The sequence below is a fragment of the Odontesthes bonariensis genome, chromosome 15 (genome assembly GCF_027942865.1).
Source record: "Odontesthes bonariensis isolate fOdoBon6 chromosome 15, fOdoBon6.hap1, whole genome shotgun sequence".
Taxonomy (NCBI): domain Eukaryota; kingdom Metazoa; phylum Chordata; class Actinopteri; order Atheriniformes; family Atherinopsidae; genus Odontesthes; species Odontesthes bonariensis.
In genome coordinates this window covers 15,140,324-15,161,543 of record NC_134520.1, presented here as the reverse complement: position 1 = coordinate 15,161,543, position 21,220 = coordinate 15,140,324, and the positions used below count along the sequence as shown (strand labels likewise).

Here is a 21,220-nt window from a genome sequence, read left to right as displayed (position 1 = left end):
AAAGTATTATCTTAAATGTGCATAAAGACCTCTACAATAACATTTGAAACAACAAAAATATCACCTCATAACATGTAAGTTTGTATTTGTGCTAAAACATCTTCAGTGTGCATTGCTGAACCCCATATAAGAAGCTAAAGAAAGAACATAAAATCCTTTAATTTCCTGCTCACCCATATTTGGAATAAGAAGACACCACCCCTCTTCCTGCTTGCAATTCTAATTAACTGTGAGTGCCTCCCTTCATAGATTGCGCAGCACAGTGCCGACGCTGCTATTGCTACACAAACACAGAATGAAAGAATTACATCTCATTCATAAAAGATCAGAGCACCAACTGTCAGTCTGCTGCCCTGCTGTCGGTGTAGGATTGTCTTTTAACAACATCGGCGCCTCTGGTACCTTATTTATCTCGGCATGTATGTGATCCGAATTCTAACTTCACCAACACCAGTTATTCAACATGTGTAGGTCAGGTTGAGAGCTTTTGATTTAATCTCTACTTATTTTCATTTGCAGCGTATTAGGTTATTAATTTGATATGAATTGTCTTCTGTAAAGATCCTGATAAAGATTACTGTCATGAATCCAGAATATTTATGGAAAAACACATTTTAGATCATTTCATCTTGGTTCTGTAACTGACTTTAATTAGACAGAAATGACTTAACATTAAAAAAATAATACAATTTTTCATAAAATTAATAATTTTATGAAACAATGGCCAGATTTGAAAATGATGCAAAGTCTAAATTATTCATGACAAATCTAACACATCTGCAGCTATCCAAAGAACCCCTCCCCGTGTGTTTACATATGTGTGGCTGTGCACCGTCAGTAAGACTTAGTGAGATGAAAATTGAGAGCACAGATTTTTCGACTTGTGTGCACACAGCACTACATACGTGCTTAGTTCACATTTGAGCAGTGTGAGGTTTCAGATCTAAATCTCATCTGAATATCCTCTATTTTTTTTTGCTATTTTCTCAGTAGCTATATGCTCATTATACTACGGTGATTCATATGGTCTTGCCTTAAAAAAAGAACAGGAAATTGATTTTCATACTTTTTTTGCCTTTTATTTTTTTCATAATTCCAGCAGAAGCCATTTTCCCAACACAATGCACTAAACAACTCTTTTTTACAACCAGAAAAATAAGGGACACAGATGCTTTTTTCTCTTTTTTTTAAAACATTTTCTCAGGTTTACCGCAATTAGAATATATATGCATATACATATTTATATTTATAAGTGTACAAGTACTCCTACACACCAATGGCTTTGTAAAGATTTGGTCTTCTCCATTTGTTCACAATAACATGCATAAACACAGCAATAGGCCGGGATACCAGAAAACTGTATGTACATCACACATTACCAGAGAGCAGAACTACCTGTCAGGAAACAAGAGAGCCACTGGTACACTAGACAGATTTGCAACAGAGTGAATCTTGGAGAATGTAATGAAATTGGGACATCCCACAATGTTGTCCACTGTGATCATGATCTTTCAACAGCCAAAAACTAAATGTGATTCTTTTTTGTCTTGGCAGGCCTGAGAAAAGTACACTCTCATAGCAAGCAGCTCTGGATCAATACAAGCAGTATACTTTGTGAGTTAGTTATGTTCTCCTTCAGCTCCTTTGTCTCAGTAGGCTGGTCATCAAAGTCAGACGTCCATTTGGACCAGCACCAGGACAGGCGGCGCCTCAGCCACTTTGGTCTTGCGACGCAGCAAGTGAGTCAAGCTTCTGAAAGATGGCGTGGCATTGACAAGAAGTTCCTTGAGGCCTGCCCGAAACTCCTGGCGAACCAGGCAGTAGAGTACAGGGTTGAGGCAGCTGTTGGTGTGTGCCAGGCACACAGTTAGGGGGAAGGCATAGGCCTGCACATTGTAGAAAGCCTTGCTGAAGGGAACAAGATCAAACTTTATGAACACCCCCCAAAGCGTCAGTGCCTGATTAGGAAGCCAGCACAGAAAGAAGGACAGAACAACAATGACTATAGATTTGGTCACTTTGGAGCGGCGATTTTGCCGGCCTTGCTTTATTTCTGGACCTGCTGCACCTGTGATGCGCCGGCTGAGGATGACACGGAGTAGAAGTAGATAGCACACAGTGATTATGATCAGAGGAATGAGGAAGCCCAGGAGGACCTTCTGCAGCTGGTATAGACCCAAAAGAAGCTGTGGATCCCAGCTGCCTGAGTCTGGAAAGCGTACCAGGCAAAGTTCCTCATCTGATACCTGAGCGCTGGTAGAGTAGATGGCATGAGGCAATGTAGCCAGCAGGGAGACAGCCCAGATGCCAAGGCTCGTCCACTTGGCCCTGGTGACTGCTGCCCTCCGGCTGTGCATCTTCAGAGCCGAGGAAATAGAGTAATAACGTGCCACGCTCATAGCTGTGAGGAAGAATACGCTGGCATACATGTTCATGGTGGTGACAGAGCTGATGATTTTGCACATCACACGGCCAAATGGCCAGCGGAAGTCAAGGGCTGTGTCCACAGCCCAGAAAGGTAAAGTCAGAACAAACTGCAGATCGGTGATGGCCAGTCCCATCACAAAGCAGTTGATAGATGACTGCTTCTGCCTGTGACGGGAGTGCAGCAGATAAAGAGCCAGTGAATTTCCCACCAGTCCCAGTGCACAGACTATAGAGTACACACATGCTATCATCCCACGCACCACAACACTGGAGCTGTCTCCTTGAAATTCCATGATAGAATCCCTTGTGAGGAGCTGCAGCCAGCAGTGCAGCGACAGGTTGCTGTTGGAACCTCCGTTGCTGTGTCCACGGTTGTCCTCCTGTAGTATTTGCTGTTCACATGGCTCTGGAGCCAGTGTTTGAACTCCAGTCTCATTCAGCTGCATGCCTGGACTTTTCCTCTCACATATCACCTCAAATGGCAAAGTGCTGCAAATGTGTTGCAAAAGACAAAAGTTTGTCTTGATGGCATTATCAGCATTCCTGTTTTTTTTCTCTCTCTTACAGGTTACATCCTACAGCGCCGAAGAAGACATCCTCTGCCGCGACTATCCTCCTCTCATTTTTCCACATGCTCTCAGCTCTTAGCGCGCCACGTCCGTTTATAGCTTCCCCGTGAACGCGCATAGCTCAGTCGCGCTGTCCTCACCTCAGCATCCCGGTGATTGGTAGAGAGCGAGTTCACGCTCTGACAAGTGCCACACCAGAGTCTCAATGAATGTCACGGATGAGGCTTGGTGCATTTTCACAGGGTACCGGCGCAACTTGATCATGCTGAGCATGACGGTACTTTTGGAGACGTAAAAACAGCAGTGCGCAAAAAACACGCAAAAGTGAGAATATTTTTCGTTTATTCGACTTAAAGGAAATTTTTCTGAATACAAAATAAATAAATATCAGCTTAAGTTGTTGGCTTACTTGCAGTGAAGAGAGGAAACATTGCAAATGATGGAATACTCGTCCAGAAATGGAAACAGTCCGAAGTCTGCTTTAAAACTGAATGTCAGTATACATTCATTGAGTTCAGCCTTGAAAATAATCAAATTGTTACAAGAAGAAAAATACTTACTGTCGAGATCTCTACATAAATACCAAGAAGTAAATATCTTCTAGAATATCCTTTAATGGTTATAAGGCTTAAAAATGAGACTGAGATATGATTTTAGAGGTTAATCAGCTCTGCAGACTGCCATCTTTTCAAAGCAAATCGCCAGATGAGCAGTTCCCCAAAAGGGAAATAGCCACATATTCCTATGATGATGCTACGTGTTGAATGAATACTGACTGTTTGAAAGGTGCCTTAAGCTGGAAGGGCCGACAAAAAATAGTTTCACAATATAAATCAGAACATTAACCATAAATAGCAGGTGAAAAAGCTGCACTGGACACGGTCTTCATTCTCTTAACGTTTAGTTTCACTTCATCACAGTAGATTTTTGTCCACTTTGACTTCTGTATTTACTAGAGGTCAGACATTCTTTGAACGTAATACATGATGTAGTAATACGTAATGATACATAACTATTCTCTGTATTTGCCTGCCTGAACAAATGACACATGGGCACAGAAGAAGAGGGACAGTCTCACAAATAAAGGTGTTAAGCTCAGTTTACTTTGCACTATGGCTGGTCTGTTGTGCTGGCTGTGTATGTAGATTTAATATTTTGGAACAAATTAACCAAATGTGAATACATTAAGTGAAATGTGCAAACAGATTAATTCACTCCTTATTACATCCAAAATGTTTAGAAAGTCCACAGATCGCTCAAATACTGTTATAGAATCATTTCTGGTTTAATTTCTTTTTATTGAATTAATGACACCATCTGCATCTTTTTTTGGTCATCTTAGCTTATGACAATGTGCCTCTCCGATGTCATAAACTTTAAAAAATGTCAATAAACCTTTCCTGAGTCCTTGCTGGCTGCCAGCCGGCATAAAGAAAGGGACTGTGCATTCTGTTAGCTGCTGTTATTTTACCCAAACATGGTTGATATCAGGGCCATGATAAAATCATCTGTAAAATCTACCACAACTAAAGTTACTGCTACACTACCCTGTTTCTATCAAGTCTGTAGAAGTAACCCCATGCTGAAAAGTTCTGAACAAATTAAAAAGACTCAAAATGAAGGAAAAAAATTAATCTGCCACTTTTAATCCATTGGGACCCCTTCCCTGTCATCTTAACGATTCTTAAGCCACTAAAAGCACAGGCAGTGACAGTATAACTGCTTTAGTGTTCTAAGCATTCAAATCTTCGATGAAAAACAAGTGTGTAACGAGAAACCTGACATTTCACACTTTTTTTCACCTTTGCAGAGTTGTTATTCATTGGTGAAGCACACCTAACTGTAACAGGAATGTTGATTAAGCCAGCAGTAACTGTATTTCAAATGCAAAGTAATCTGACTTGCATGTGTAAAACTACATTAGTTCTTTTTTACCCCATTTATCTGTACAATAAATGCTATACAGTGCATTTTTACATCTGTTTTTGACTGTATTGGATGATACTGCAGACTCTGTGCACCAAAATAGAAAGAAATTATCTGGTCATTCAGTTTCAACCACCACTAGTCCCCTCAAATTTATTTGCTTGCTCTATATGGCTGCTTATCCAATCTGACATGGTCATCCACAAAGTCAGAACCGTCACCAAGGCCACATGAGGTGACTTACGAAATGACCGTAGGCCAAGTCTAAGCTTGACTTTAAACTACATACAGATATAAGCTTGGTCAGGACTTCTCAGCTTCACTATTCAACGCACAAGGTGGCCTTGTGCCCTAGCATAATTTTGAAATGTGTAGTGGAGTTTGATGGACCTCAGTTAAGACCCCCGAGGTCTGAAGTTGATGTCATGAGACCGTGGAGAAATGTTCTCTTCTGGTGGTATACTGTTGCTGTGGTGGGACTCTTGTCATCGAGGTACCCTAGAAAATGGAACAAATCGTGTGGTCAGGTCACAAGTCAAGTTCATCACACGGCCAACACACAGACAAACAATCATGCATGCTCACACTTACTCCAATTCACTGAGCTCCTGACCCATTCTTTCACAAATGTTTGTAGCAGTCTACATACCTAGGTGCTTGAATTTATACACCTGTGGCCATGGAAGTGATTGGAACACCTGAATTCAATTATTTGGATGGGTGAGTGAATACTTTTGGCGTTATAGTATACCTTCAAGTGACAGTTTAGCATAGGGTGCTATTGAGGCAGCCATATTTGACTTCTTCTTAAGAGTTAAGACAAAGTGATGAAATGACAGAACCATTTGTAAATCATGGAAATTAGGAGATAGTCAGGAATCTCCACCCAAACATTCACGATAAAAAGATCAGTTACTGTTGTAGGACTCACATATAAAGAGAGGGGAACCATAGGTTCATAGTTTTGGGGTTACTTTTTCCTTCACTAAAAGGAAGTGAGTGTGAGGTTAGAGTAAAGGGTAATGGCTGCAGAGATCTTGATTGTTTATGCAAATTTGAATGCAGTATGTCAGGGGTGGCCAACCGGTCAGAGAATAAGAGCCACATTTTTTACTGTGTTACCACAAAGAGCCACATTTTTTGAAAAATTACCGAATTCTCTCCTTTCCATCCGTCTGTTCTTGACTCGCTCTCGTCACGTGACGCATCAACGCTGATATTAAACCCATGAACCGAGCAAAATGAGTCAAAAACAGACATGTTTGGAAAGCTTCTTCCCAGTGAGGAGACGGAAGAAGAGGCTGTGACCACTAAAAAAAAGAAAGCTGCATTTTGAAGGCATGTTTAAGCATTACCATAGCGACCAGAGAGCGTTAGGAGGCAGAGAGGATGTTACGTCAGGAGGACGCTGCTAATAAAGTTACACACAAGTACACAGTGGATTCAAGTTTATTATTATATTTACTAAATACCACAGAGTCTGTGTTAGTTAGTGATGGGAAGTTCGGCTCTTTTCCGAGAGCCGGCTCTTTTGACTCGGCTCCCAAAGAAGAGCTTTATTTGCCTTTATTTAGGATCTTTTGTGGCCTATATTTTACCTTAACTTTGCAAAAAAAAAAATCATGGTTTATGTGTTGAAAACCCTTTTGCTTTCAATGTTTTTATGAGAGACCTTATAATTGCCTAATTCTTTGCATTTATTCTGTGACAAAACCACTTTTACATTTGTTTATTTCAATTAAACTTTTTTATTGCACAAATTAACAATACACTTCAAACAAATCCACAGAACAGAACCAAACTCAAGCTAACATTAATAATGTCCTCAATTAAACTTTTTTATTGGACAAATGAACCAAAAAATTTCAAACAAATCCACAGAACAGAACCAAAACCAGAACCAAACTCCTTAATTCTCACATGAATACCGCGTGCTGGTCCTATGCTGAACAATCATAACAAAGCTCTGTCGTAACCAGAGCTGGGACTGAGCACTGAAAGTGAAACCTAAGCAGCGAATGGAAAAAAAACTTGGAGTCGGCTCTCACTTGATGCGAGCCGGCTCTTCTGATTCACTACAGAGAGCCGGCTCTCAGAGCCGATGCTTGTGCGCATGACCCATCACTAGTGTTAAGCCCCATACACACACGTCGCTGTTACTCGCTCAGCGAGTGAAGTCAATAGAATGTCTATGTGTTCACGCGAGGCGAGGAGGCGAGTAGGCGAGGAGAGTACAAGCGAGTACAAGCGAGTACAAGCGATGCGATGTGGGCGGATTCCGAGATGAACATATTTCAACTTCGAGCGACGCGAGTAAAGCCCCATACACACACGTCGCTGCTATTTACTCGCTACTCGCTCACTCGCCTACTCGCCACTCGCTTGGGTGCTTTTGCTGACTTGGTGTGTAGAAGTTGGGTGGCCACTGTTTGGAGAACACTGGGGGAACGTCACCTGTCAATAATCTGTATTCTGCATTTTAATTGGCTACTCGCTTTTACTCGCTTTACTCGCGTCGCTCGAAGTTGAAATATGTTCATCTCGGAATCCGCCCACATCGCATCGCTTGTACTCGCTTGTACTCTCCTTGCCTACTCGCCTACTCGCCTCGCGTGAACACATAGACAATCTATTGACTTCACTCGCTGAGCGAGTAAATAGCAGCGACGTGTGTGTATGGGGCTTAAAGCGAGTAAAAGCGAGTAGCCAATTAAAATGCAGAATACAGATTATTGACAGGTGACGTTCCCCCAGTTTTCTCCAAACAGTGGCCACCCAACTTCTACACACCAAGTCAGCAAAAGCACCCAAGCGAGTGGCGAGTAGGCGAGTGAGCGAGTAGCGAGTAAATAGCAGTGACGTGTGTGTATGGGGCTTTAGTTGTATTATTTTATTTTGTAGTATTTATCCGCCACACCTGAAAGGCCGGTCCGTGAAAATATTGTCTGACATTAAACCGGTCCATGGAGCAAAAAAGGTTGGAGACCGCTGCCGTATTGAACTCAAACGAAGCGAAAAAAAAAAGAAAAAAAAAAAATTGGTATGAACGTAAGAGCCGCATGAAATCAGACAAAGAGCCCCATGCGGCTCGGGAGCCGCGGGTTGGCCACCCCTGCAGTATGTGATCAAACTCTAAGGAAGGCTGATGAGACTGCTGATATTGAATTGACCACTGTCTTACTGACCCGAGGGACTATGTTATCTCTGTTCAGTCGTCTGCATGATAGAATAAGATAGAATGTGAAGAGATTGATAAATCTGAAGTCAATGTGAGTGTCAGCTTGAATAAATAACAGTTTATTATTTTGTCCTGCAGGGCAATAGATAAGCTTACTGAATACTGAGTATCAGTTTGCACAGCTGGCTGTCGGCAAACGTTCAGGATAACCTTGTGAATGATTAGTATTCCAGTGTGGAAAAGGAAAAAGAACAATTTGAGATTCTCATCTATTAAGCTAATATTTGGCGAATGCTGTAATATGAGTATGGAATTCCGCTGTCAAAAATGTGCTCACAGACATCTCAACATCACAGCTTACATGACAAGTTAAATGCACCCTTTTGTAAACTTCTCTCACCAATTCTTCGCAAAGTTTGCTTGTATCCTTTATTCAAAACACATAAAGGAACATTTAGTTGTTCTTCACAATGCCTCAGCTTATTTAATTCAAGTGATAGAATTAGTTTGTGTTAACAGGACTCTGTAAAACTTCTACCTTTATGTTTTGTATAGTTTCTGCTATATAGCAGTAATTACTCTAGTAATGAACCCATTAATGCACAGTCACACAGGGTGGATAAATCAAACTATGGGTCTTCCAATTGGAAGACAACTAATCAACTATCTGAGCCACAGCCATCTCATTCTTGGAAAGGCAACCTGAACTAGGATATTTTAATACCAATTAAGAATGTACCTCAGTACATTAAAACATCAGAAGTATTTTGATACCTTTTTAAGTCAAATGGTGCATCAGATGAACATTGCATATAAATTGGAAGCATCTTGCCAGGGTGACTGCATCCAAAGCCGATTTAAAATGCTTCCTACTCACTGTGAGCTGTCTGCCTTGCTAATATTTGACACTTCTCACCCAGGCTGCAGTTCTGACATGGTGATCAGAGGCAGCAGAATTGTAGTGACATTTAGAAATTGTGAGAATGTCTGTGCCTTCATAGTTTATTTAGATTTCACCATTCAAACCAATATGAGATTTTAACAACCTCTACCGTTTTTTTAATTCAAATTCTTTTTAAGGTTACAATCCAAGTCATGGTAAAAATGTACTGTCGAAGGTGATTCTATTTATTTCTGCTAAATTCCACTAAATATACACAACTGCACAGTTTATACTATGCTATCAGTCCCACAGCTGATATTTCAAGTACGATCACTTTTTTAACAAGTTATAATGTAATTTATTTGGAAGTCACTGTTACTCAGTCCATGGTTGGATGTGTGTCTGCAGTGAAGGTTAGATTTTCAATCTGTCAAACTGAACCTTAAGCCTGTCTGGGCAGAGTCAGCTATTCACACAGTTTTCAAAATTGGGCCACAGCAATTTCAACAAGGACAGCAAACAAACAGTATGAATAATATTTGTCTGCAGTATCCTGATGTTAGCTAGGAAACAAATATTAGGAGATACACAAGAGCAACTATATGCAACTAACGTGCAAGGATTTTGTGTGGCAATACATTTTGTGAAGGCACCTTTGTTGTGCAAAAAGGTAAAAGCTGTAATGTCACATTTTTGGCTATTTATATTGCTTTGATATAGTCTATATATGTCTATCTATGTATAATAAGTTATCATTCACCAGTTAGTCATACATATTGAGTATTTGCCCTAGATATAAGCTGTTATTAGTATGTTGTATGTAAAATATTACATGCACGAGAGGAAACTTTTTCTAAGCACCCGCCAAGATAAATTACATTAGTCCCTTCAGTTTCAAGGTAAACACAGAGACTTTCATTTTAAGACTATCAACACTTTGGTAACATCAATGGCAATTCCCTGTGCTGATGTGTGCCTGGGGTCAAAAGTCAGAGAGGTTGCACACATGTCATATTTGGACATCTTACAGTGTACAGAAAAGACTGAAGTGAGTTTCTTTAAGAGACTGTAGAAAAATGGATAGCAAGCAATGTGAGCTCATGTGGCTATAAAGGTTAATGTAATTTATTAACAAAGCTCATGTTAAAGTAAGGATCAGCTTTAAAACAGCATCTCATCTGATTCTGCAGCTATAATGACAATTTTCAAATCTTGTATATTGCTTGATATCAAGAGATAAAATTGTGTGCAGTAAGGTGAGAATTATGCAGATTTTGTTGCTCAACCCATAAAACAATCAACTTTTAACCGCCCAGCCAGCCACTTTTTCTAAGTTGTGAAATATTGATTGAATCTCCAGCACTCAAGCTTGAGTAGGTGGTTAGTAATTTAACATCCCCCATTTTCTCTCCGAAACACAAAGCCCAATTTTGTTAATAGAAAAGTTTGAAGGTTCTCTAAACTTTTACTCCACCAAACAAGATAACCCACCATCTGGTTGAGGATAACACTTTGAAAGAAAAAAAAGCCCATTTGCAGATTAAAAAAAAGAAGATGTGGGGTCTCTTTGATTGACACTAGCCTAACTCAGTGGACTTGCAGATCCCTCTCGGCTCCATCGGGACCTGGTTAATCAAAGCAATGGCTTATGGTGCTGATTAGAAAAGCTGATGGTGGAGAGACTTTCCCCCTGATGAAAGGACAAAACAGGTGGGAATCAAATCTAAAGAGACGATGAGTCAGCCATCTCAAGTTTATGCTGACACATAGGTATTGTTTGCATTGTATGAGTCGTTGAATGGTGCAGGCAGCTGAAACTAATAACATGGAAATAAAAAACAAGCCTTGAGAAAAGTCCGCCTGTAAAAATATGAAAGCTGAAAATCAATTTTACTGTTATACTGATGAATTATCAACATCACCAAAAGGTCACACAAGGAGTCAGACATGCCTCTTGCTTTGACAACTGTCAGTGCAAGAGGCGTATTTCTATTAATATTCAAATACAGGTATAAAAGAGCACGCTTACATACAGTCTTTCACTGAATGCATTCCAGAATGAATGGTTTCATAGAAATGCCAGAAATAAATACAACCTCAAGCACACTGTGTCATCATGTGGAGAAGACAAAGTGGTAAAATGGGGTATTAATGGAGAGCAACAGGCTTCTCCTCCATTATCTTGGCTGAGCACTGTCTCATAGCAAACTGTCAATAAACATAATCTATTGATTTGTTTTCTTGTACACAGCTTTAATCTGTGCACTGACACAAAAACAGTTCCGCCATTTTCACACACGAACAACTGAGAGTTACTGTTGACTGGGCAAAGAATAAGCTCTGTACTCTCTCTCTGCAGTTGCCAGTCACATATATACTTCACAGCATGAGATTATCTGCTCTAGATGCATTTTAACAATTGGAAATGATCCAGAACAGGATATGTTCTGTTCAGAATGTAATTATTTTCATTGTAAAGCCCTGATAATCCTAATGCAAGGGCAGCTGACCTAAAATGGGAGATCGTGAATGAGCTGGAACCTGTATGGCCTTTTGCCAAGGTGAAAAAACTGTTGAAAGTCTCCTTGAAGTTGTGATTGCTGCACCACAATCAATCCCAACTGGGACCAAAACAGAGCACAGTAAGCTGATGTACACCACAACAGCAGTGACTGTAGAGATGCTTGACTTGAAGATGAACAACTCAAGGAGTAGTTAGAGCAGTATTTCCCATGGAGCAGAGGGCAACATAGAGAGTTTGCTATCAGAGCAGTAGAAAGATGGAAAGAAGAAAGAACTTCTCGGAAATACAACAAACTGCCCATACCTGATGCATCCAAATGCAAAACCAAAACACAGTTTTGGCCACCTAAGGGAGTAGGTTCATTAGACTCAGATAAATCAGTATCTGGCTGCCAGTAGAGTTTAAAATTGAAGCAAAGACTCCAAATCTGCCAGACAAAGACTCATGGGAATGGCCACCAACCGGAGAAGGTACATTAGAGAAGCAGAAGCCAGGAGAATAAGTAGGATGCTCTCCACCAAATTATCCAAAGTTTAATAATTTTAAACTAAACACATCCAGAACTAATACTAAACATAACGAGAAGAGCATATAGACATATGGGAGAAAGAAGCATTACATAACACCAGTACCCTATGGCTTGTGAATCTAAGGGCTGACGGCAATGGTAGTTCTTTCAGGATCCTTTTCTTGAAAACTGGGAGCTTGACTTGGCTTCTATCTCGTCCTTTGATCAGGTTATTACATCAATGGGATGTCTGATAACTGCTAGGGCTTGTGTTTTTACTTGAATGAAGAAAACAATTAGCCCAACTATACAAAAAAGCTAAACAAATTTGTGTTGGTTCATAATTCCAACACAAACCGTCCCACAATAACATAATGTGAAGTTAAAGAGTGTATTATCATCTGACATATTTCTGTGAGACAAGATTGTGGGAGTCATTTTTTTTTTTTTTGGGGGCTTTTTATGCCTTTATTATATAGGACAGTGAAGAGAGACAGGAAGCAGGGGGCAGAGAGAGGGGGAATAACACGCAGCACAGGGCCGTCCGATGCGGGACACGAACCGGGGCCAGCTGCACGAGGACTATAGCCTCTGTACACGGGGCGTCTGCTGTACCCACTGTGCCACAGACCGCCCCTGTGGGAGTCATTTTGTTGCACATGCACTTAAACTGTAATGTTTGAAAGCAATCTGATGAATTACTATGAAATTTGTGTTCCCCTGGATGTAATTTTCAGTTTCGAGAGTCACACCTTTCTGCTTCAAGTAAATTTGGTTTGTCACAGACCACGTCAGTTGGAAGTGCTTTATGTAAGCAAAAACATACCGTAGAGCCTGAAAGATTACTTCTGCATTATGATGGTGAAGGTTGTGAAATTTCAGAAATTTATGTTGTATTGAAATCTAAATGATTCTATTCAGTCAGTCAGATAGTTTATACAATGCATCAATTAATCCTAGAATTCAATCTGTTGTCCTTCCTTGAAGTTAAGTCTACTCAGACACCAAAATGTCAACCTGAACAGGTCTAGCGAGGTTAAGAACACTTTAGTTCCATCATTTTGTGGACAGCAGAGACAAGCTGGACTATCTGTGAGTGCCTTGGAAACAAGCTCCCTTAAACAAGTGAATATACCAACATGTCAGTCAATGACTGCCAAGTCTGACTCATGAGATAAGAGGTCATCTGTACCACCTTTAACCCAGTTTTCTGTTCTCTTCTCGGTGAAGCCTGTCTGCCCTGGCATCAAATCTACTGAACTTGTCCTTTGAGAGACTGCCTGTCCAAAAATTGGATCTTTTACGGCAGAACTGTCAAGAAATAAGTAACACCATGGGTTTGAGTGGCATATCAATTATTAAAGAACAGAAACATCATATTACAGTATTTTAAAAACATTTTTCTCGTTTTAACATCTTCTGTTTGTTGTAATTTCATCCATGAATGAATCTAAACACTTGCAATCGATTCTTCAGAATAAAAAAAAGAAAAAAAAAAAGAACCTTTCTAAATCAGCCACCTGAATCAAAACTTTACAGACCATCAGAACTTTTTTTGTCCAGGTTTTGACATGCTAAATCACTAATTTACAACAACATTTTTTTAAACAACAAAAACAGAGGGAAAATCGTACACACTTCTTTATGAACAAGTGATTTCAGTGTGAGATTGAAATCCATCAATTAATTCATAAAAAAACCCACTATGACAAATGAGGAAAAGGTTGCCTATGTATTTAAGGTAAAACAGGAATGATCAAAACTTTATTTCCCCGTCTTTGTAAACATCAGTTCCCGAATCATTATCTGCTCCTCTATTAGAAGGACCAGTTTATGTGGGACTTATTTCTTAATTTCAGTTATATATCATCTGCATGTGGTTGTAGACTGGCAGATCGCTGGGGAATCAAAGTCACAGTGGCTATGTGACCGGTAATTGGGTCGATATCATAATGACTGATTCTGTCCTCCTCACTTCTGTTTTGAGGCATGGACTCCAAACTGGACTGTTCTTGTTTTATTCCCAGTTTTCCCATCAGTGTAGAAATATCCTCCAATCCCTGCTCCCTGGAGAAATGCCGGTGCAGAGGCTCGGATTCATCCTCGTTGGAAAATGGGGAGTCAGAGACATGCAGCACACGGGAAGCCTGAAGGTTCTGCAAAGACCGTGACTGGACTGAACAGAGAAGAAGACAAAGGAAAAATATAAGGTCAAGCCTCTGTGGGTTTGAAGCTTATGCTTCTTATTTTTTTAAGCTGGAATAAGTGAGTAGTAGACATATGTAGTTGGATACATTTCTTGGGGAAAAAAACATTGCTGGAAAACATTAAAGACTTATAATATATCCTAAACCCCCTGATGATTTGTCTTCTCCCGGAGAGAAAATTGCAGCAACAAAAATAAAAGTTGACCTTTTCCATTAGGGAAAGTCTTTTTTTCCAAGGTCTTTTCACAATCAAAAACTCGAGTTCTGAAAAAGACCACTCATTTTCATTTCTCCTTCCCTCAGGCCAAAACCATCTCATACACAAAATATCACCCTCTCTTCATTCAATTAAATAATTCCCCCGATGTATTGTTCTTCCAAAAATCCTTGTTTTTTTGTCCCTAAGGTGATTCCAATAAATTTAATATCAAATTAATGAATGAGAACTAATTCAGAAAACGCTGTCACCGGAGCAGTTTCTAAACAACCTCACTGATAGCACATGGCTTCTTGTCTTTGAGATCTAAAGTTGATAGCAAACCCTCAGACATGCAAAGCAAGCTGTGAGGCTGTGTAAGTGACAGTCCAACAGCTCTAACAAGCTTCGCTACTCTGACACTGCTCTGAGGAGCTGCATTACTTGGCTGCCAGCCGCACGGAGCTGTTTGGTGCTGAAGGTTACTCACTTCTGACTGGACTGAAGTCTCCTTGGCTGACCTTACTGTCGGAGAAAGGCTTGAGGCTCGGGAACAGGATTAGGGAGAAGGACAGCAAGAGCACCTAAAAATGAAATGCAGAAAACATAGAGTTAGGTAGAAAACCAGTGTTTTCAGCTTTGGTTAACATTACAATGGAATATGTGTGGTTTGTCTCCTAGGTTTGAATATTGAGGAGAAGCTGTAAACATGGGAAGTTATTATTTTTATGTGCTTTGTGCTGTTGCGTCCTTTAATAAATTGCACTCCTTTTAATGGGGAATCTAGCTTGCTGCTTTTTGGCTTGGTATTAATGCAACTTATTTCTAATGTTGTATCAGAATATGTGTTTGAGGAGTTTGTCTGGTTGTGACACAAGCACAAACACAAGCCATACCAGTATACATGTCCCAGTCTGCGCAGGCTTATTTGATGAATTCATGACCAGAGCCTGCAATCTGCGCAGCTGTTCCATTAGTGATCTGCAGAGAGAAATGAGGAATAAAGGAGAGACAAAGATAAAAGAGAGGGAGAAAAATAATTGGATTAACAAGTTCTGAGGGAAAAGAAAAATTGTAAGGGAAAATGTCAGAGGCAGTAGGATGAATGTCGTAAGAAACAGCAACAAGATTGCAGGACGGAATGTCTTGAAGTGAAAAACTCACATGTTGCATTTCTCAAGCTGGGAAACCTTTCTCTGCAGCTCATGGTTTTGCGCGCTGCAGGCAGCCATCCTAGAGGGAATGATACAGAGCAGGAGGAGAACAAGGGGATATCTTTCAGGGATCAAATTATTTGATTTACTGACTTTAGATTGAAACCCTTTTTATAAATTCTGTAAATCTCATCCAAGAATTGATTTGATGGAGCAAACAGGAGATTTTCACCCTTTGGTGAACATTTGTATAATCCTAACCATCTACTTTGCAGCTTCTGATCCTAACAATGCACGTTACTTCTACCCAAAAGCATGTACATTTTAATTCCAACCCTAACCAATCACAGGTGAGAGCGTAGTAGAAAAGTATGGAATCATGACTGGGTGAGAAGAAGGAAAATGAAAGAACTGGGGAAAAGTTGAGTAAAAGTTTCGAACTTGCAATCTCTCTGATGAAAATGTGTGGATTGGAAATGTTAATTTCCTCTTTCTTAGCCGATAAGAGATTGTGATCAAATCAGAAACAGAAAAAAGTGGAATAATAATGGGGTCACTTGCTTAGAGGCATGGAGAACATGGTACAGATAATGTATCCTCATGTAGTAAAATGCGGCTTGTGAATGTCTTATTACAGTGTTTCTCAATTCCGGTCCTCAATGAATGGCTCCTGATCAGGCCACTGCACTGAGTTGATCATTTGAATCAGGTGTGCTGGAGGAGGGAAACATCGAAAACATGCAGGGCAGTGGTACTTGAGGACCGGAATTGAGAAACACTGTAGACATCTACATGGTTTAGCCTTTTGCAGCCACTTGGGGGCAGTCTCAAAAATATGTGGAACAATCAACTCTTGGTTGTGTTGGTACAGTTGCTGTTCCTTTAGCTTTGCTCTGATGTAGAAAACACCAACTGTCAATGTGGACAAAGATCTGCTTTGTAATGGGGAGAAACAAATTTTTTAAGATGATAAATATTGTCCAGTGCAATTCTTGTCTTAGTTTACCACCTGTGCTTCTTTGCTCATTATGATTTTTGGCACACGATCCTGGTTGTTTTGAAATCGTTTGTCAGCCCCTCCTGGCTCTATTCAGCTGAAGCTAACTTTCAACCAACAAATATTCAATCAGCATGGGGTTTGCATCTCCTGAGCCTGTGCATTGTTTGCTTTTTGTCTGTCTGCATTGATAACACAGCTGTCTATGGGGCCTAAAGTGACCTTAACAGGACAACACTAAACTTAAAAATAATTTTGTCACAAGGGTTAGACAACAATCATGGTTTGTTCTGAAAGACTTTCTTTTTTAATTTAACAATGCAACCACCTATTTGAATGGTATTTTGCTGGTTTCCTTGGTTGTATGCAAACACGACATTGCAAAAAAACCTGTTAATTCTGTTTGGCTTTGGAAAATAACATCACTTTGTTATGACTAAAATTCCATGAGCAGGTTTAGACAATAATCGTGATTAAGGGTTATATGAGACCACCATAGGTCTCTAATTCTCTAAAAGTAATTATCGGTTGTGCATGCCTGCACGAACAAACTCCACATGGTCAGATTTGACGGAGGACAGCCTCTTACTTTTGATTAGTTTAACAAAAAGGAGACTTTAGCAAAACAACAACAACAAAAAAAACAATGATTAAATAGTGGATATGTTTGAAGCACTTTTCATGTCTAAGAAACTATTAAATCTGGGAGGCAGAAAGGCATAAAAGACCAACAACAACAAAAAAAGAACAAAAATTAGGAATCCAAGTCTTATCTGTGCATGTAAGATTATTGATTTAAGCTTCTTATCACAAACAAACTACAGAATACAGATACATTTTGGATATTCTGATTCAATTTATTTTTAAGAAAAAAACAAAAACAAAATGGTGTCCAGCTATTTACGTAAAGCAATATTATTTATCCAGTGAACACGTAGCGATGAATAATTGCCAGGTTGATGGACCAACTTTATCTGACCTAATCTCCTTTGATCTCCAATCTGTAAATGAGAATCTAACTGCCTTGAAGGATTGAATATTGAACTTAGGAACAGTTGAGCTCATAGTTGAGAGCTAAGTCAGTTCTCAATGATTCTTAAAGTGTAATTCTCAGTCTAGCAGAGGATTTAGGGCATGCTTGCAGACAAGTCCAAAATTATTAAACAAAAATAATAAAAGAAAAAACACTTCAGCAACTGCACATTTTTGTAGTCAAACTACTGCGACAGAGGAGAGTAAATTAGCCGAGTTATGTGACCAGAGCTTCTTTTTGGTCTTTAAAAAAAAAAACGAGATTAGAATTACAACTGCGCAAAAGTCTTTTCCATTAAGTAACAATTAAAAAAACTGCACAATGGAAAACCAGTCTTGCATCCAATTTTCTGTTTTTAGAAATGTTTGTCTCTGATGAAAAAATATAACACACCAAAAGCGTTACACTGACATTCATCCTGCAGCTAGCCTCTCATCACTCTCTGCCCTCAGCTTCTCCCACATGACAAGCGATCAAACACTCAACAGGACTCAAACACCGTCTCCCACTACTTACTGGGCTTTTGTTGCTCTTCACCTAATTTGGTCAGTGGCGACCTGTGGTTTGCTCCAGCCTCTTGTCATGTGCCATGTTTTCTTATGCCTGAGAACATAGCCTCGAGGAGGTGCAGAGGTCTAGTTTTCTCTAATACCATTCGAATTACAAAAAGCCAAGAATTTATTATGGATATGTTGCCCAGCACTTCCAAGTAATTACTGGCTGTCCCAGCTTTAACATGACATATGGCAAATGCCAGATTCAAACCACTGTGTGTGTTGACATATGGTGACATTCATGGTCTAATGAAACTGCCACAGGCTGCCCTTAGGGTAAAATAGGAAAAATAATTAAGGAAATGCTTTATGATTTCCATATGTTCCTCATGGGATTTGTGGTTACTATGCGAAAGCACGCAAAATCATTATTGTCTCTGTTTTTGTTCTTGTGTAAATAAACACCTTACCTGCTTTCCAGTCCATCAATATACTCCTTCTTCTTCTTCCTGCTCTCCTGGGCAGACTGCTTGTTTCGAATCTTTCTGCGTATTTTCTTCAGAATCCTTTCTTCATACTGATCGACGCAGGAGTAAACATTTACATTCTGAGACTCCACAGGAAAAACTCTGGGACTCGTTCAGGTACTGATAGCTATTTACCTTTGTAAGAGGTAGCTGGCTGGGCAGAGTGACCCCCTCCTTTGCCAAAAGCTTCTTCTCATCTTCATTGAGAATCAATTCTTGAATTGACTTTTGTGATGGTTGTGGGGGCTGTTGGGGAAATATGAATACTAATATTTAAACATTGTTGTTGCAGTTTGATTATAGTTGGTCCCTTCTCACTATCTACGCTCCCCTCCCTTTTTCTGTAGTCTCCCAGGAAGTAGTTGAATGAGTGCAGACTATCAGGCCATATTCATTAGGACCGCTTCAAAGCAAGTATGGTTTGAAAGTCTAAGTCTAGTCTAGTTGCATTCTGTGATAAGTTGAGGCAACGAACCTGCTCACAAAAGGTAGCCCACTGAGTGTGTAGAACTGCAAAATCTACACACTTTAATTAGGTCAGGTCTCAAAAGTCATAAGGTAATGAACACATAATGAGAGAGTGGGGCAAAGTATCAGCGTCAACAGAATATTAATGAAGATCTTAAGTGTATTCCTCCTCCCAGAAAACACGCTCAGCCGTCTTTTCCATAGACAAAGTTTCATTGAAAAAAATTAATTTGCAATTCTAAAGGTATTTCCCTGAGGTGAATTTCTGATTTCATAGAACAAGGGAATCACTCCCTTGCTTTTGCCAAAGTACACAGTCACTATTATGCACTAACTTAACTAAACAATGCCTTCTGCATATGAATTAAGCTTACAAATACCCCCAAGGCACAGCTGCTCTTCCCCCTCACCACCTATACCATCCCTGCTGACAAACACAACGAGGTTAGACTTACTGGCTCTGGTGTGCCGGATAGTAGCAGATCTTTGACAGTCAGCGGGAAGCCAGAGGACAGCTGTGGTCTGTGCACATCTGAGGGATACTGTGTTATCCTTGCCTTGCCCATTGGGAAGCCAAACTCCCAGCCATCTGTAGCCAAAAGGACACAATTATAAACATAGAGAGCATGCAGACAAATATCATAGAAGTGATAGTAAATAAATGAATCATTATTTCAAAGATATTTCCTTTTGAATAATGTGAAAACAACCTGCAATTTTGACAGAATGTCTTGAAAAATGATGTATTTCCTGTAATCAACAGTATATATAATATATATACTTGAGACTGTCAAATAAAAATAAGAACTTGTTCTTCTCATTTTCACTTTAATAGAGAAAATAACCAGTGAAAATAATCTTTTAGAGCAACCTTTGATTTTATAATCTGTCATGCTTTGGATTTATGTCACATACCCAGGTCGTTGACACTGGTTTCCAGGGCTCCCTTGGTTTGTGGTCTTATAGTCCCAAAATATGTGTCCCCAGGGGGGCTCTCAGGGCGCTGAGGACTGTCCATCTGGTCTGATGGAGGGTCCTCACTGATCCCACTGTCGCTGTGAGACGGAGACCACAGCGGCGAGGCTGACACAGAATCACTTCCACTCAGAAGGGCATTCAGAAAGTCATCGTCTGTCTGCTCAGCTGGCTGCGGCATCTGTTGGGTGAAAATTGCGCTACCATGAGTGTGTCTTTGTGAGATCATAACCTGTAATGATAAGAAATGGAATGTGCTAAGAAATACACCTACAGAGTATATCAATAAAGAAGCATACAACAGATAGAAATCAGATTTTGCAGCACAATTAAGTGACACTATTTAAACAGCCTCACACACATTTGGTTCCTGGTATGACCAGCTGTTGCCGCGATGGTTGCCGCGGTTCCCCGTTTCCTCGTGACGGAGAATACCGTCGGTTTTATCAAACAGCCAGTCAAGCAGTTCAGTGCAATCACAACCCTGGAATGAGACATTGTATGATAAATCACACTATTTCACCATTGTTTTGTCATATTTTCATCTGAAAAATCAAGACGGTGAAGGTTTGTTTTGCTGCAATGTCAGTGGACATTTCACAATATCTTTACCAATTTTGTGTAAGTTTTTTCAAAAGTAAATGACACGTCCAATACTTATTTCTTCTTTATCTAGAAGATTTATAAAAATTTAGATTTAAGATTTATATGTTCCAATTGAATTTACGATCAAGCTTGAACTTTGCTCATCCGGACTTTCCAGTTTCCCCCTCCACAGTAACCTCTTTCTGGCAAATTAGAATGAAAAAAAGCAATAAAAACATTTACCTGATCTGGGTAGTGCTCCATTGCTTCCTTGCTAAGGTGAAACCCCCAAAACTACTGAGATCCGGTCAAATTATCTGATAGTTGTTGTGGAAAACTCTTTCTGTCTTCCTAAAGAGTCTTCACTGTATCTCTCAGCTTCTCTTCTCAGGTCCAAAGTTTAAACTCCAACGCAACACACCCAGCTGACTGGCTTGCTTTATTGTAATTGGCCAACAGAAGAGATACCAGTAATCTATTGTGCAGCAGAGTGTACACAACTGACTAACCCTGACTAACATAAACTGGTCTGTCTGGAGCCAGAGGACATGAAGTCTCCAGTAAGATGT

General features: G+C 39.9%; 2 protein-coding genes across 2 annotated transcripts; both read right to left on the bottom strand.

Moving 5' to 3' along the window:
• Positions 1–1,119: 1,119 nt before the first annotated feature.
• Positions 1,120–2,968, bottom strand: rxfp3.2b (relaxin family peptide receptor 3.2b). Its single transcript, XM_075484320.1, has one exon. It carries the CDS (start codon positions 2,871–2,873, stop codon positions 1,671–1,673), a length of 1,203 nt encoding a protein of 400 aa, XP_075340435.1. The 5' UTR covers positions 2,874–2,968; the 3' UTR covers positions 1,120–1,670.
• A 10,405-nt stretch (positions 2,969–13,373) lies between these two features.
• On the bottom strand, positions 13,374–20,915 carry creb3l3a (cAMP responsive element binding protein 3-like 3a). Its single transcript, XM_075484534.1, has 10 exons — positions 20,895–20,915; positions 20,428–20,550; positions 20,007–20,298; positions 19,547–19,680; positions 18,759–18,869; positions 18,567–18,673; positions 15,583–15,651; positions 15,315–15,399; positions 14,909–15,002; positions 13,374–14,191 (listed from the first exon to the last, which is right to left on the bottom strand). The coding sequence occupies exons 1-10, from the start codon at positions 20,913–20,915 to the stop codon at positions 13,875–13,877; spliced, it is 1,353 nt and encodes a 450-aa protein (XP_075340649.1). The 3' UTR covers positions 13,374–13,874.
• Between the last annotated feature and the right edge of the window lie 305 nt (positions 20,916–21,220).